The 14,881-nt window shown below is 37.5% G+C and overlaps 1 protein-coding gene across 1 annotated transcript in view; it reads left to right on the top strand.

The window, feature by feature from the left end:
* The window catches only part of TBCK (TBC1 domain containing kinase), a 115,175-nt gene extending 103,686 nt beyond the window's left edge, over window positions 1-11,489 (top strand). The window contains exon 27 of the mRNA XM_010586226.1: window positions 10,893-11,489. Coding sequence (XP_010584528.1) covers window positions 10,893-11,003 — 111 coding nt within the window. The 3' untranslated portion in view covers window positions 11,004-11,489. The remainder of the gene's footprint in view (window positions 1-10,892) is intronic.
* Window positions 11,490-14,881: the final 3,392 nt, after the last annotated feature.

Genomic DNA, 14,881 nt, shown 5'->3' with positions numbered 1-14,881 from the left:
AAACCCCCCCCCCCCCCCCCCCCCCCCAAAGAACAAATGCAAAATCCATAAAATGCTAAGAGCCAAATGGAGATGATTTAAATGATGCTTTACACGTTTGATGGTGGTTATGCAGCTGCTTTCAACAATTACATTTTAAAATCTCTGAACATCCTCATTTATCTCAGTGAGACCCTAACCATTCATGAACCTCCTGAGGAGTAGGAACAGGAAAAAGAAAGTGCTCTGGTATTCACTAATGAGTGTTTTTATGGGAGATATCCCAAGTACTACCAAGTCATTTTCTGGGAGTTGTTTTCCAGGACCAGTCAGAAATGTTTTCTCTGAAACAAAGAAACTCTAAGTATTCTGTTTAAAACAGAATGAAGAAACAACCTGAAACAAGTGTCTGAAGGAAAGAAAGGACACAGAGGCATTACAGTGCTGGTTGTGGGTTACACCATAGCTAAGATGATACCATTTTCTCCTGTAACATAGTGACACTTCTTATGCAAACTTAGATTATTTTTTTTTAAAGTTTTGTTAAATGAAAATTGAATGTTTCCTTTGCAGTGCAGCTAAAGAAAACTTGCAATGTGCTCTGAAAGTGCAAGTACTTCAGTCATGTGTGAGGGTGCTGCCTTATCCTCTAAACCCAGACTTTATGTAACTGAGACAATGTTGACCTGGTTTACCTGGCATTGTCAATATTATAGCTTTTCATAAAAGAGAAATGCTGCTTTGCCTCTTGATTTGCTTTTAGAGTTCTTGAAAGTCTAACTAAAGGGTGTGTAGAGTTTTAAATAGCAACAAAATACTGGACTGACCAGTTTGACCACAAATTAATTAAATACTGGAGCCTAAATACTGCTAGGAACTCACCACTTCTATCACACCCTTAAAGTACATACAAAACCAGCCTCAATTTGACTGTGTTGATAAAACTTAGAACTCCTTTTTGTGGATTATTTTTTGAGGCCAGTTTCAGTTTTACTCTGCATGACTGCATAGAACTGTCTGCCACTCATGAACTTAACCAACCCAATACTATGTAGCTTGAGGCTTGACAAGAACAATAGCTATTAATTTTTAAATTTTACTAGGTAATCCAGTCATATGAAAAATTGCAAGAGTGAATGTGTGGAAACAAAAACAATTTTGTCCAAAGAACTGTTATAATATGTTCAGCTTAAAATGTATTTTTTCTAAACAGAGTTACGCATTTCCAGCTGAAAAGGAATGAGCCACAAATTGTACCCTCCACCATAAATGAGAATTTTTTGGAAGTGTTCACTGATATTTACTCCATTAAAAATATGCAGATTGGCACTGTTAGATGTTTGGTTTAAATTTAGGCAGGACTGAGAGAAGTGGGGGCAAGTGTGAAAAAACACTGATTATTTATGGGGCTATTTGTAATTAGAAGGTTGAATCTTTCAGTTGTGTTTCATATTAGTAGCCTACTTGGCATCATTTAAATAAATTAAAAATTTAAATAAAGCAAAGTTGAACGTCCCAAACAGATGTAGAAAAATCCTTTTTCCCTTTTTCACACTTCTTTTCTGTTTCTGTCTTTTGTATTTGATTTGGTGCCAGGTGATTAAACATTTAAATTGGAAAGAAAATGCTGTCTAGAACTTGATAGGCGAGAGGGGAAACTGAAAACTTCACTACAGCACTGTTCCAGCAGGAGGCAAAGGAAGCCAGCAGTGCCACAGACTTCAGCATAGCTCTGGCTCTAGCTGAACAGTTCCTCAGGACAGAATTAAAACAGGGTAATCCTGCTTGTTAAGCCATTTAATTTACTCACTCAAAAAGTTAAATTAATAGATTGGCTGATGTACAAGAGCCTTACTGAATGTGCCATTAACAGCATAAAGGTATTGTAAAGAGGACCTTGCACTGGGCATCATGTGGTGGTGCTTGGCTCGCACTTCTCTGCAGAATATTCCTTCCTTTAGGCTGGTGCTCACTTTGTGCCAGCCTTTCTTCTCCTAGGGGATTCTGGGCACTTGTTAACAGAGCAGATACTTGTTTGTCTTTGAAAACAGCAGGAAACCTCTACATAAAAGGCATTATGCTGGAGTTAATCAAACAGATTCTATTTTGATTTTTAACTTCTAAATATGTTAAGTGGCAGCATCTCTTAAGTGAATTAAACTCCCCTTTCCCACATCCATTGGTAAATAAGTACCTTGTAAATTCCAGTATGGGCAAGGGATCATTACAGCTGGGAGTATAATAGTTGAATAGGCAGTGAGTCCTCAACTGTAGCTTTTTTTTTTTTTTTGGTGCATGGCAAATAGCATGTCTCCTGACTTTTGTCACTTTCAAAGTCTGAGATACAGCAAGTGCAAAGGCGGATCATAGTTATGCATATGTAGCATGGAGATTGCTTTGGGTCTTTTTTGGAAGGGCAGTGTTACTACTTCATCTCCCCTCCTTCAGTCAACTTTGAGGTGCTAAGCCATTATTTGTTTCCATTTCCATCTTTTTGTCGGTATTATTGCAATGTAGACTGAAATTAAAACAGGATAAAAACCTTACCTGATACTAAATCATGCTCCAGCAACTCGATTTTGACAGTGACATGCTTCTACTTGTGTGATGTGGTTGTTTAATTTATATGTTTCCCTGGTGGTTTAATGTATGTGTTTTATTGTCAATTAAATGCTATAACAGAATAAAGTATACAGGATACTTTAATCTGTCCAATAATTTGCAACTCATTTATTTCTTGCCTTGGAAAAAGACAGTTAGCTAAACTGTAAGTCAAGGCTTAAGAAAATCTGTCTTTATAGCAGGAAAATAAATTCTAAATTGTAACTTCTGATTGCTACATTGAATATTTTTGTCTAGATAAGTTATGCTGTTATAAATAGGTTGTCTAGACAATTTCTACAAGTTACTGAAGCAAAGTAGTCGTTACATCACAGTAGCTAATAGATAAAATATATGAATTATCTCCAAAGCAAAGTCAAGCAGTCCTGATCTTCCATAAGACCTTTCTGACCCTTTCCAAGGCAAGAGGGAGAGGGTCAAGTTCAAGATTCTTTTTGTGTAACATATTCATAGCCTGAAAAAAAAAAATTCTCCTATATGAAAGTAACATTTTCTGTCTCTCAGCACACTATCAAAAATGCATTTCTTCTTGTATGAAGACTGAAATACATAGGTTAAAGTGTCCAGTTACCACCAATGAATTTGTGTGATTTTGTTGTCATCTTCCGTAGGCCTTTTAAAAAGGCCTTGCCAGAGAAGCAAGTCTCTGCATGCTGAAGCTGGTTTCTTGTTACAAACCTGTCTTAAAAACACAGATGGATAACCATGAAACTTCATAGGGTGATCTGAAGATTAGGTGTTACATAGAATATTAAAGGCAGGTGCATTTGTGCTTCTAAAGACAGAGACATTTAGTTAGAAGGGCCTAATGGAACTTCTAGAGTGAAAGTAAATAGAAATTAGGCAATAAACTTCTTGAGATGTTTCCACTATACATCTTTTTAGATTCTACATTTCCTTGTAAATATTCTCTGCAGAAAAGTGATTGAACAAGTGGAATGAAAACTGAAGATATTTTCTCTTTGCAGGGATGGAGGCGCTCCCTTTGATTTCCAGAATGGTTCTTTTTTCATGTTGATTTTGTTAAAGCATCACCCTCCCTTCTGCATTCAGACTCAGAGCCTACTGGAATCATCAGGCACCTCTTTGTTGCTTTTAAAGAGGAAGAGATTAAGCTTGTATTTTGAAGAGATTGAAAGGTTTAGTTAATCAGCAACAATCCTCCTGGTTGTAACTCTGCCCAAGAACATGGTTAAGTCTTCATTATTTTATTCTGTAAAGTCTGTATTATTTTACTTAGTCCTTTTAACTATTGTAACATGTATGAATGTTCTCCTTCATCAACAGAAAGTAGCCCAGCTGCTGTTGCCAGTACATTGCTCTTCATGTGGCAGGAGAAAGACACTTGGGCTGCCAGCCAGGAGTTGTGTTATGCTGTCGTAATTCTGCCCCTGTCAGTGGCTTTGGTTAGTTTGCACTGAATGCATCTGGTACAGCAGAGATGATCTAAATATTCTCCTTTTCCAGCTAGGTATGAAAAAGGAAAGGAGAAGAAATGAAAAATGGAGGCTCAGGAGCAGAATTTGAGTGTTCCTTTTCTTCTTCTGAATTAGGTGCCAAGGAAAGCAGGCTATTTCTGAAACTCCCAAATAGGTTCTCTTTTTTTAATCTATACTGATACTGATGGGTACAGTTACTGGAAATCCTAGCTGGTTGGTTGATGTAGATGTTGTTTGGCTTATCTGCGTGCCTTACTACACAGAGGTTTGGATGTTTCTGAGATGAGGAATTGTGGAGTCCTCAGCTTTTTCTGTCAAAATAAGTCTGACTTCTGAGAGATGCTGGCAAGCAGAATCTCAACTCTTCTCAATCGTTTGTGAGATCTGTAAGGCCAGGAAAGATACGAGATGGTGAACCTGAATTCTGAAGTGGTGCTGTCAGGCTCCAGGGTTTCCTTCAGGCACATCAGTCTTGGCTGTGGTTATACTGTCTTTGTGGGCTGCACCTCTGAAAGAGCACCCTTGTCCTTGCATGAGCTTGCATGGATTAGGTTGTATCCATATCGCTCAGGGCTACTACATTATAACGTAGAATTACCACTTTCTGGGGCTGTTTTTCTGCTCTGAGACAGTGTTTTATATTTCCTGGTATTCTGGTTCAGAGAATCTGAAATAGTGATAACTGAAATAGAGATGGTAATGAACTAGTAAATGTGTTACAGGTCCGGGAGACTTGTGTAAGGATATTGCCAGCTAGAATGGTATTGGTGAATTTGGCAATTCCAGTATCCAGACTGCTTGTCTCAGGCAGTGTTGTTTTGCTTTTCTCTAAACTGTATCTGAATCAGCTTTTGAAGAGGACTGACTGACTGACAGCTTCAGGAGGGAATGTGTACATTGTGTGGGAGGTCCAAAGACTTTTGTCCTGGAGTTTAAGAAGAAACAGGACAAAACTGGCAGTTTGGGTAGTGTTAGTAAAAAGTACTGCAAATCACAAAGAAAGGTTTTTAACTTTCAAGTATTTCTTTGATCATTTTTCAACATCTAGGGCAATCTTTAGACTTGGAGGGGGGTAGAATCTTTCGGAAAGACTCATGCTTCCTTTTTTATATTCAAGCCAACTGTTATGCATCTTTTTAAAAATACTATTTCTGTTCACAAACAGCTGTTTTTATTTTCTGTTGAATCAAAAATAGAATAGGTTTACTTTCTGCATTTTAATTTTACAATTCCTTCAGCCATATTGGGTGTAGTGAATATATTTTGGTCAGTATAAATTAGCTGTGTTAAAACAGCTAACTCTCTGCAATTGAGTTTTCATTTTCAAGTGCTTGCTCTCAGCTGTTTTTTTTATTTACTTATAATTTCTAAGTGGAAAATTAAAAATGCAGGTGTTTAAAACTTATTACTTTGATAAATTTAGGTATTTACTCTTACTTTCATTCTCAGTAAAATTTATTCTGAAACCAGCCATTAAATACCTGTTTGTGTAGGCTTATTTTCAAATCTTTGCATGTTAGTCCTTTAAGTTACTGCCGTGTTTTTTGTACTGATGGAATGGAAATTTCTCCATTTTGGCCAGGTCTGCATGTAAAGAATTTTTCCTTGATCTTGTTAGAGCAGTAAGTTCTGCACTCTTTTACTTTTTTCTTTTTTTTTCTTGGTTTTTTGGTGGGTTTTTTTTTTTACATATTATGTGTTTGCACAAAGTTGTGCTTTTTGTGTTTTGTACTTCCATTCGGTTTGTGCTAATACTGTAACCATTAAATAGGCAATGTTTTGTTGATATCGGAGGCTTTAGGTGCCTAACTTTCCCTTGGTGTTGAAGTGCCATTTCATTTATCTGGAACCCTTTAATATAAGAAGGAGCTGACTAAAAATAACCTTGTGTGCTCAGTCTGCTTTGTGGCATATGGAAAGTGTTGTCTAAAAAGCTCTAGACTGACCATCTTGACTATGGTGTGCTTTCGGAGTGGTGAACTTTTGACTGAAATCATACAGCAAAACAGACTGCAGTCCCTAAGAGATTTGTGTAGCATGTGTTTACAAATGAAAAACTAATAATAATCTTGTGTCAATGGATGAGTACTACAAAATTGGGTTGATATTTCTCCTCCAGCTTCTAAAGTATCTCTTTTTCTTCTGACTCTTTCAGAGTATGATATTTTATACCCTGGTAACATTTGTCACAACGGTCTTTTTTGGGTGTTCTGGTACAGTATGGTCCTCCTCCTTCCCTCCCAACTTGCCCTTTAATTACAACCTGTCAAAAGAATGTCTGTGAAAGTGAATAATGTGTACAGAGCAACCCTGATGGCTAGCCCAAAGGGTGCTGGGAACGGTGCTGCTCAAGCTGTTATGTTATTAGACTCTTTGCTGTAGACAGTCTAAAAATGTGATGTGTCTGGTGTAATACATTCAGCACGCTTAAAAGCTGTGATTTTACTGCTTGGAACAGGGTAGTAGAAACATTTTGATAAATGCTCCAATGTGCACGTTATTAAGGTTCTTGATGGTACTTAAAGGACCGGTCCTGTTATGCTGTTTGTATTGAGAGCAACACCAATACAGGGTAAAATGTTTAGTATTTGCCCAAATTTTGATACAAATTTGCTGTGATCTTGTCTGTCTTTGAAAGCCTGACTTCTTGTATCTGCATGAAAGAGTCTTAGCTGACTGCTTTCAAATGCAAATTACAATTTTCTGGCTCAGTTATACCTACCAGGAAGGGTGTTTTATGTGGAATTGATTGATGCATTACTTAATAGAGGAACAGTGTTTCCAAAGTTTTCACCAAAGCCATCCCATAGTAGTTATTAAACAAGTTGCTCACCTATTCATCCTTTCATATATAATATTTGCTGTGAAAGTAGCAAGAGGAAGTTCAATTTAAATACTAGATACAGCCAGTAAAAACACAGTAACTGAACTTTTGGGGGAAGTATGTTTTGAGGAAAGGCCACTTGAGGCAGAAGGAAAAGGCTTAAAGTCTTGTAGCATCCCTTTAATCCTCTACCTCGGATAAGCATAACTCTCTTTCCACCAAGTAGTGTTGTTGTCCAAATGAAAACAGAAGCATTACAGAGGACTGTGATCCGTTGGTGGTATGGGGAAACAGATGTATCTCAAAAGTAATGTCAGCACAAACATTTGATAAATTTGAGAAAGTATAATCACCTTATAAATGACAGAGTTTCATTTCTATTTAAAATCAACCTGTATAATGGAAATATAATTGTGCACTACTTTTATATGTTTCAATAAATCTCTTTTTAAAATGTAGGTGTGGTTTACAGGTTACTAAGGGTGATGTAACCCATTTGCTTATCTCCTCACCATGTTTTCTTCTGTCTTAAGAGCACCTCCATGAATTAGGTTATTTAGTGGACTACAAAGTACATAGTCAGGTGCCTGTTATTAAACTTCTAGTTGACACTTTATGATAGCATTTATAAAGCAAATAGAGCCCATGTGTGAAGTCCAAGGTGGCAGTTTCTGCTGTAGAAAGTCAGTGGCATTAATTCAGAAGAGCACCTTGGGCTTTTTTTGATGCATGAAATTTTGCTTTTTTGGGATCACTGTTTTTTTCAACTTTGGGGGAAAGATCGATTTATTTATTTTTTTTTTTTCTCTCTCTCTCTTAATTTCTTGTATTTCTAAGTTACTGATATTGAACATAAGTGAAGGTCACATTAGGGAGGAAGTCTGTGTAGCTATTTCAAATAGTTTTCCATGCCCCTCCATTAGTGCACATGCCAGAAATAGCACTTCCATGTGTTTTGAAAATACTAGCTTCGTACAGTATATTTTGGCAGGGAAAGATAGCAGGTGGTGTTGGAACATTTCAGAAATATGGTGAACAAGTTCCTGTTCTTGTCTGTGACAGACTTTTCTGTCTGGAAGGCACAAATATGTACTGAGGAACAGAACTATAAGAAGTCAAAGTTTTAATTAGGAAGACTGCAATGCTAGTAAGAGACTACTTCTAAATCTACTCTTTACCAAAAGTTACTGTTTCTACTTGCAGTGACACAGTGGTGGGAAGGCAGAAGGTAAAACTAGGAATGTCTTTAATTGGATCAAATCCTACGATCCTATGAGTTAAACCTTGACTCTTCTTCTTTACGGTGTGGAGACAGGTGTATGCGCAAAGCTCTTGGAGGCTGATATTTGGAGTTTGATGACAGCTCTCAGCTTATGGGCAATGTATATGCCTCTGGGGCCCTGACTTGCAGCTAATTCCCACAGTAGCGAGGTACCAATAACACGTTCCCTGCTTGCTGGATTTTCCCTGGCTGGATGTTCAGATGCAATATTTTAAGCTGTACTTGCAGCCTTTCTCACTGAAGCTATGTAGACAACTACAGACAGTTCTATGACAACTTAAAAAAAAAAAAAGGCAGTTCATCTTGTGGTATATCATCTTGTCATGCTCTTGTGCCTTCTGTCTGTCATTTGCTAACAGCCACAGATTCTGCAGTGCTTGCTTCACAGAGGCCCTGCAAGAAGCGAGAGGTTCCCCACCATAAGGTTAAAAAGGAACCCCTTGTCATATGCAGGGAAGAAAATTTTACTTCCAGCCATACCTTGGTTACTAAAGCAGTTCTAAAATACAGTGCGACACTGTATTTGTCAAACCCAAAATACAAAACATTTGTTTGCTTTTTTTTTTTTTTTCTGATTACATGGAATGGTAGTTATATTATGGTTAGGGCATCCAAAAACTTGCAACAGAGTTTACAGTGTATTATCAGAAGTGTAACATTTTCAGTAGAGTAGAACCTCTCTGCTGACACATGGGACGTTGTACTTGGCAAATAACATACTGCTTCCTGTCAGTCTGAACACTTGTTGCCACTTTTCAGTTCTGCCAGCTATGAGCAGCATTGGTGTCCAAGACAGACCACTATCCATTAGTCACAGGTGGAGAGCACTGTGAGGTGATAGATATGTACATATGAAGTAGAGATGTCTGGCAGGAGTATTTCACTAGGAATATATACTATTTTTGTAGCTCAGGGTATGCACAGTTGAGTGCTATTTTTGACAAAGAAATATCTTTGTCTCTGTTTTGCCATATCTTTATGGACTGTGATTATAGTGAAAGGTAGTTGGTCTCTCCTAGTGATATCATCTGAGCCTATTACACCATCTTTGCATCACAAAGCCTCTCTAAAAGCATAGCATTTACTTTTCTCATTAAAACTAGCATCTACATACAGTCTAACTTTTTGATTGTGGTGATTTTTTCATTTAATCCTCTGAATGCTGTACTGACTGACCCAAAGTAATGGGGGAAGAGATGATTGAACTTTCTTTTGGTCTTCCTTAGGCAAGTACCTGAAACAAACGTAACAGCCAAAATGCCCTGACTAATCCACTGTGACCTCTTACTCTGCCTCAACAAGTCCTCAGTGGTTACAGTTTATGTACTAGTCGCTCACTCCCTGGTTATAAATCCATCCTGCAACACAGAGAAAGGAATGCAGTAGCTATGTTTGACACACAAGTGGACAGAAATAAATTCCTTGCATATATAAAATAACCTTCAGTGTGAAGCAAAAGTTCTGGCTGTGGAAGGAGTTTAAAACTTTGCTACTATGAACTCTTACCTGTTAAAGAGATTATTTCAGGACTTGATCAGGTAATCATGTAGTACATCTTGTTCTGCCTTATATCTGTGACACTATCACAGGTAATTAGAAGGAATGTAAATATAAAAAGAAATCCCATGTAGTAATTTTGGATGGGGTGCCTACTGCTGTTCTTGAGTTGGTAATTTTGTTGTCCAAATAACTAACTGCATAAACATCATGCTTGCACAGGGTTCTGGAATAGCATCACAAATCATTTTAAAGAGTCAAAAAGGAAATTACAAATGTTTTACATAGCCCATTTGGAAGCACTCAGTGATTTTCTGAATGGTACTAATTTGTCAAACAAGCATAAAGCAACAGTCTCAAAGACTGGGATGGCAGGGCAGTCTTTCTCACAGCTGTGGGAAATAAAGTAAAACTATTATAGTTTCTCTCTGATTAATCCATTTTGGTGGCTTGCTTTTTAATGTATTGCAGTCAGTATTTAAAGGGTAAGTTTGATATGTGATACACAAAATATTGTTCCTTTGGTTTTGGATTTTGATACAAAATTTTTGTTATTTTGATTTTATCATTATCATTATTTTGATATAAAAAATACTGTTCCTTCATCAGTGTAGCAACTTTTCATGAAGTTGCTACATGGAAACTGGTAACTGCTGTGTTTGGTTTATGGAATGAACTAATTGAGGAAAGAGGGAGAGAAGCTTTCAAGGACTGCAGGGGAGGGTTGTGGGGTGTGTGCTTGCACTATGTAACCTGCCTATGGGCAGGTTGAAGGGGTGGGGGGAGTACAGCTGCTGGATCCCAAATTCATGTCTGATATCTGTGAAATCAAGTCTCGTCAGACAAATTTACAGGTAAGCAAATGACTATACTACCAAACTGTGATGCTTGTACACTTGGGAACCTACAGAAAACAGCTGGGAGTTAGATTAATGCAGAGAAAAATATGTTATTTCATGCTTTGAGAGGGGTTACTCTGAGATTAAATAATCCTGTTAGAATGAGGTAAAATCCTGCCTAAGCAGAAATAAATAAAGTTCAGGGTTATCATTGTGACACTTTCATGACCACCAAATTCATCCCAGCTGTTTCAACAGGCCTGGGTTCCTGTGTTGGACTAGTTGGTGCAAAGAACGAACTTCTAGGGGTTCGATAATTTTTTCTTTTGTTTAACTTGCCTTACTTAACACAAAGTTACTTAGATTTAAGGACTATAATATGCAGTGTGCTAACGATATATCTGTTTCAGTTTGCAGCTCATCTAGTGAAAAACAAGTACCCAAGGGTCTGCATCCTAGATGGAGGAATCAACAAGATCAAGCCAACTGGTCTCCTCACTGTTCCTTCGCCACAAATTTAAGTGACTGTAAACATTCAGGACAATCTGCCTCAATAGGGAAGTCTTACCGTACAACATAGATATCCCAAACCCAAAGGGCATTATGGCATCTTCACTACACAAGCTATCCTGATGATCAATGTCTTATCCTGCATATCTAGAGCATGGGAGCTTTGTGTTTATTCTTTGATATAGAGCTTTAGTTGGAACAGATGAAAACTGTGAAGCTTCAATCTTTGCAAGAAACCTCTTTCAGCATTGATGTAGTGCACAGCTGGTTGAGCAAGTCCAAACACAAAAAGAGTAACTCAGCAGGCATTTGGTATCTTATAAATATTTCTGCAGGACAAAATAAACTGGCACTTGATGGCTCTAAGCTACACTTAAATAGATTATTTTTCAGAAGCATTTTACTGTGAATATTGAAAGTAACAAGCTAAAACTGTACCCTCTGTGTATCCTGTGAAAAAGTGTATTCTCTAATATTTTAAAGAGTAATTGCTGTATCTTGTGACCTACTTTCTTTTTGAGAAAGCATTTTTTCATCTGGTTTGGAAATAAAGATGTGTCCTAGATTGGAAGTCACTGTAAGAGCTGCTGCTGAGTCAATCCAAAACTGTATCATCTCCTGCAGCAGAGAAGATGGCCTACTCCTCTGTGGAGAATTCTATTTCCATAAACACAGCAAATGCAACCATTTCTGAAACAATTACATTTATGAGAAAGGTAGGCTTTTGACAATACTGCGTGTTATGACCATAGATCAGTTATTCTGCAAATAATCGTGCTTTTCCATTTTAGAAGCTCATGCCTTAAAAAGAAACAATGCACTTTTCATATGAAAACATTCTGGAGTAATCGCTCTCATATGAATTGAAGCTGCAAAGATCTCAATTCTCTACTCTTTCAGCTAGTGGTGTCTATTTTTTTTTAAGTCCTTTTTTTTAAATATGAACTTTAAAACTGACAGATAGAGACAGGAAACCTGTTTCTAAACTAAACTGGATGCAAGTGCTGTAGATGAGTGAAAGCAGGCTTCCACAAAGGCCATAAGGTGACTGTGCACTAGAGATGTGGAAATTACTTTGCAATAAGAAGCCAAAAGTATTGAAAGCAGCAACAGAAACAGGAATTGGCATCTCTCTGTTACCGAGAACCTGAAAATAAATTTGATGCAGACAACTACCACCTTTCAGGAGATGTGAAAAAAACCCCACCCTAATTACTCCCCCTCAAACTCCCATGTTAGCTTTGCTAGCATGTCAGGTCCATTATTCTAAAAAAGAGGGGGGGGGGGGGGGGAAGACTAGGAAAGGGAAAGAATCTGTCTTCAAGAATGCTACTTCAAAATAGTACCTTTAATCTAGGAAAAACAGTTGTGATAATGTAAGACTGACAGTATGGCTCTGAAATTAAATGGGAATTTGGAAGAATTTCTTTTAGAAGACAAGAAACTTTTAGATTTCTCTTTATATATTTTTAAAGTTTAGAAAACACTGGTGTGACATGAGGCTTAAAAATCATTGAAGTGCAGGGATGAAAATGTATTTTGTAAAATGAATGAAATGACACCAAAGATCTGTTCACCTGGTTACAGTCACATAATAGCTTGCATTGTGTATTTGACACCATGCTCTTTATTAGAGCATTATCTGGGTACACAGCAGTTTACACAATACAAGCTCACTGTTAGGGTAATGAGGATTTGCTCTGCAAGATATGGTTACCATATGCCTTATTCATGATATAAAATCCTCAACTAGTTTTTAGTTTGGCAAATGGAACATTGCAACAGCTAACTTTATTTCATTTTTCTGTCAGAAGAGATTTCCAAAACTGAGACAGTTGTTAGAGAGAGAAGGGGTCAGTGAGAAAGCTCTGAACAGTCTCTAAATCACAGGCAAAATGGTCACTTGTTCTGTGGGGTATTTTAGTGGTGGTGGTGGGTTTTGGTTTTTGTTGGTTTGGGAGTTGGGGTTTTTTAACTGAAACCATGGAATATGAGAACTTGTGGAAGGTGTTGAAAGAGGAAGTCTTCATTCTCCCCTGTGTGATGACCAGAAGATTTTTACTGTGAATCTTCAGAAGCTAGTCGCTAGCACTATGTGCTGTCTCCAAGGAGGTTTAGTATTGCCACAGCTGTCGTTTTGAGAACCCTATTGGAAAAGTATGATGGGTGAAAAGAATATGGGGGAAGAAAGGCACCTTTTAGCTCCCTTTATCTCAGCTGTGATTTGCCAAAAAAATCCCTGTGGAATTACAGCATGCTCATATATATACGGGCTTTCTTTGGTCTAAGGTCAGCATAATACACCGAAGCTTTCAGGAAGTTTTTTACTTTAAAAATCCAAGATGCCTGCCAGTAAGATGACTGAGTAAGGGATCAGAAATGAAATGTAGGAACAGATGATCAGGTTACTCTGTCAGCAGAGGGATTCTACAACAATCTCAGCTGAGACCTGTGGTGCTCAGCTGACTTTAAAAATTACCTGGAACGGGAGAGGAGTAGTGAAGTTAGTAACAAGCTTCCTGATACTACAAAATCATCCACCGTGATCAAAGTTTTGCCAGGCTGCAAGGAGAATGAGAAAGACCTTGTGATACTCGGTGTCAGAGAGATTCGCTATGAAAGGGTACACATGGGGCCCTGGAGAATAACAGTTTTAACCATGTTTAGCAGTGAATTCATTTACAGATAAGATGCCATTGCAAATGCCTAACAGCGGCCAGAAAGCCACAGAGGATATTGATTATTTTAAGGAAGGAAATGAACAAAACAAGTTATGCCATGAGAATTAACCTATATGGTACATTTTGAACACAGCCAGATACAAAAAAAAGATACACAGGATTTGAATGGACACAAAACAGAGTCCGAATAAGATGATGTTGGTTATCATGACCAAAACTCTTCAGCTTGGAAAAAGAGACAACGAAAACAGAACATCCCACCTTTTGCTGAAAGTACATCCTTAAAATGTGGAATTTGTCACCAGAAGAGGCCAACAGTTTATAAAAATACTCACAAAGAAGGATTAGACAGCTTTGTGGAAGAGCTCTATCTCTGACTATTAACCACAATGGTTGAGAAACGGTATTCAACTTAGGACTTTCCTGATCTGTTGATTAAGAGGGGCTGGGAGAATGCACCAGAGAAAGATTTCACCCTGTTTCTTGCACTCCCTTCTCAAGCATTTGCCTTTCATAAGTGGATATTGGGCTATACACAATACATCAGTTTAGGTAATATTTTATATTTAATCCTAGCTTGATATTTCCTTCTCCTTTATATGGGTACTCAGAAAAGGACTGTAAGCACAAAGACTAGAATGCCTTTGAGAAAATAGGATTTAATGTGTACCTAGCTATTTGTTCCTAGGACTAGGAAGTATTCTGTATCTTCTACAGGTATTTTCATTCTTAGAGAAGCCAAGTTATCTTTTGAGTTAAAAATACCTAATATTTAACAGCTTCAATAAAACCATTTTGACAAATACAGCTAGTTTTAGTATTTAAATGTTGAATATCTATAGATTTCAGCTATAATGCAGTTCAGTCTTCATTTTCAATTTAGCTAAGTAAGAGTCAAAGAAGATGTATTCCATTTGTGTATGGATATGTTTTTGACAGAAGACTTAAAAGCTGCCATTAAGTTAAAGTTTACATTATAAAGTAATGTTTACACATATTTTCCAGGAGACATCGTGAGAGAGGATGTGTGTAAAAGCAGGAAATGTCAAGAACTGCTAAACAGTATTGAATTCTTTTCCCATGTAAATAGAACTACCTGGAAAGTTCTGTGGCTAACAGCTGGCTATGGCTGCTAGTTGCTGATGTACCTGCACTTACTACTTTAGTCAGCATTTTTGAAACTCTGCCTATAGATAGGCATAGTATGC

This window comes from Haliaeetus leucocephalus, unplaced genomic scaffold (assembly GCF_000737465.1).
Source record: "Haliaeetus leucocephalus isolate CR32 unplaced genomic scaffold, Haliaeetus_leucocephalus-4.0 Scaffold140, whole genome shotgun sequence".
Classification (NCBI taxonomy): domain Eukaryota; kingdom Metazoa; phylum Chordata; class Aves; order Accipitriformes; family Accipitridae; genus Haliaeetus; species Haliaeetus leucocephalus.
This window is presented reverse-complemented; position numbering and strand designations above follow the sequence as displayed.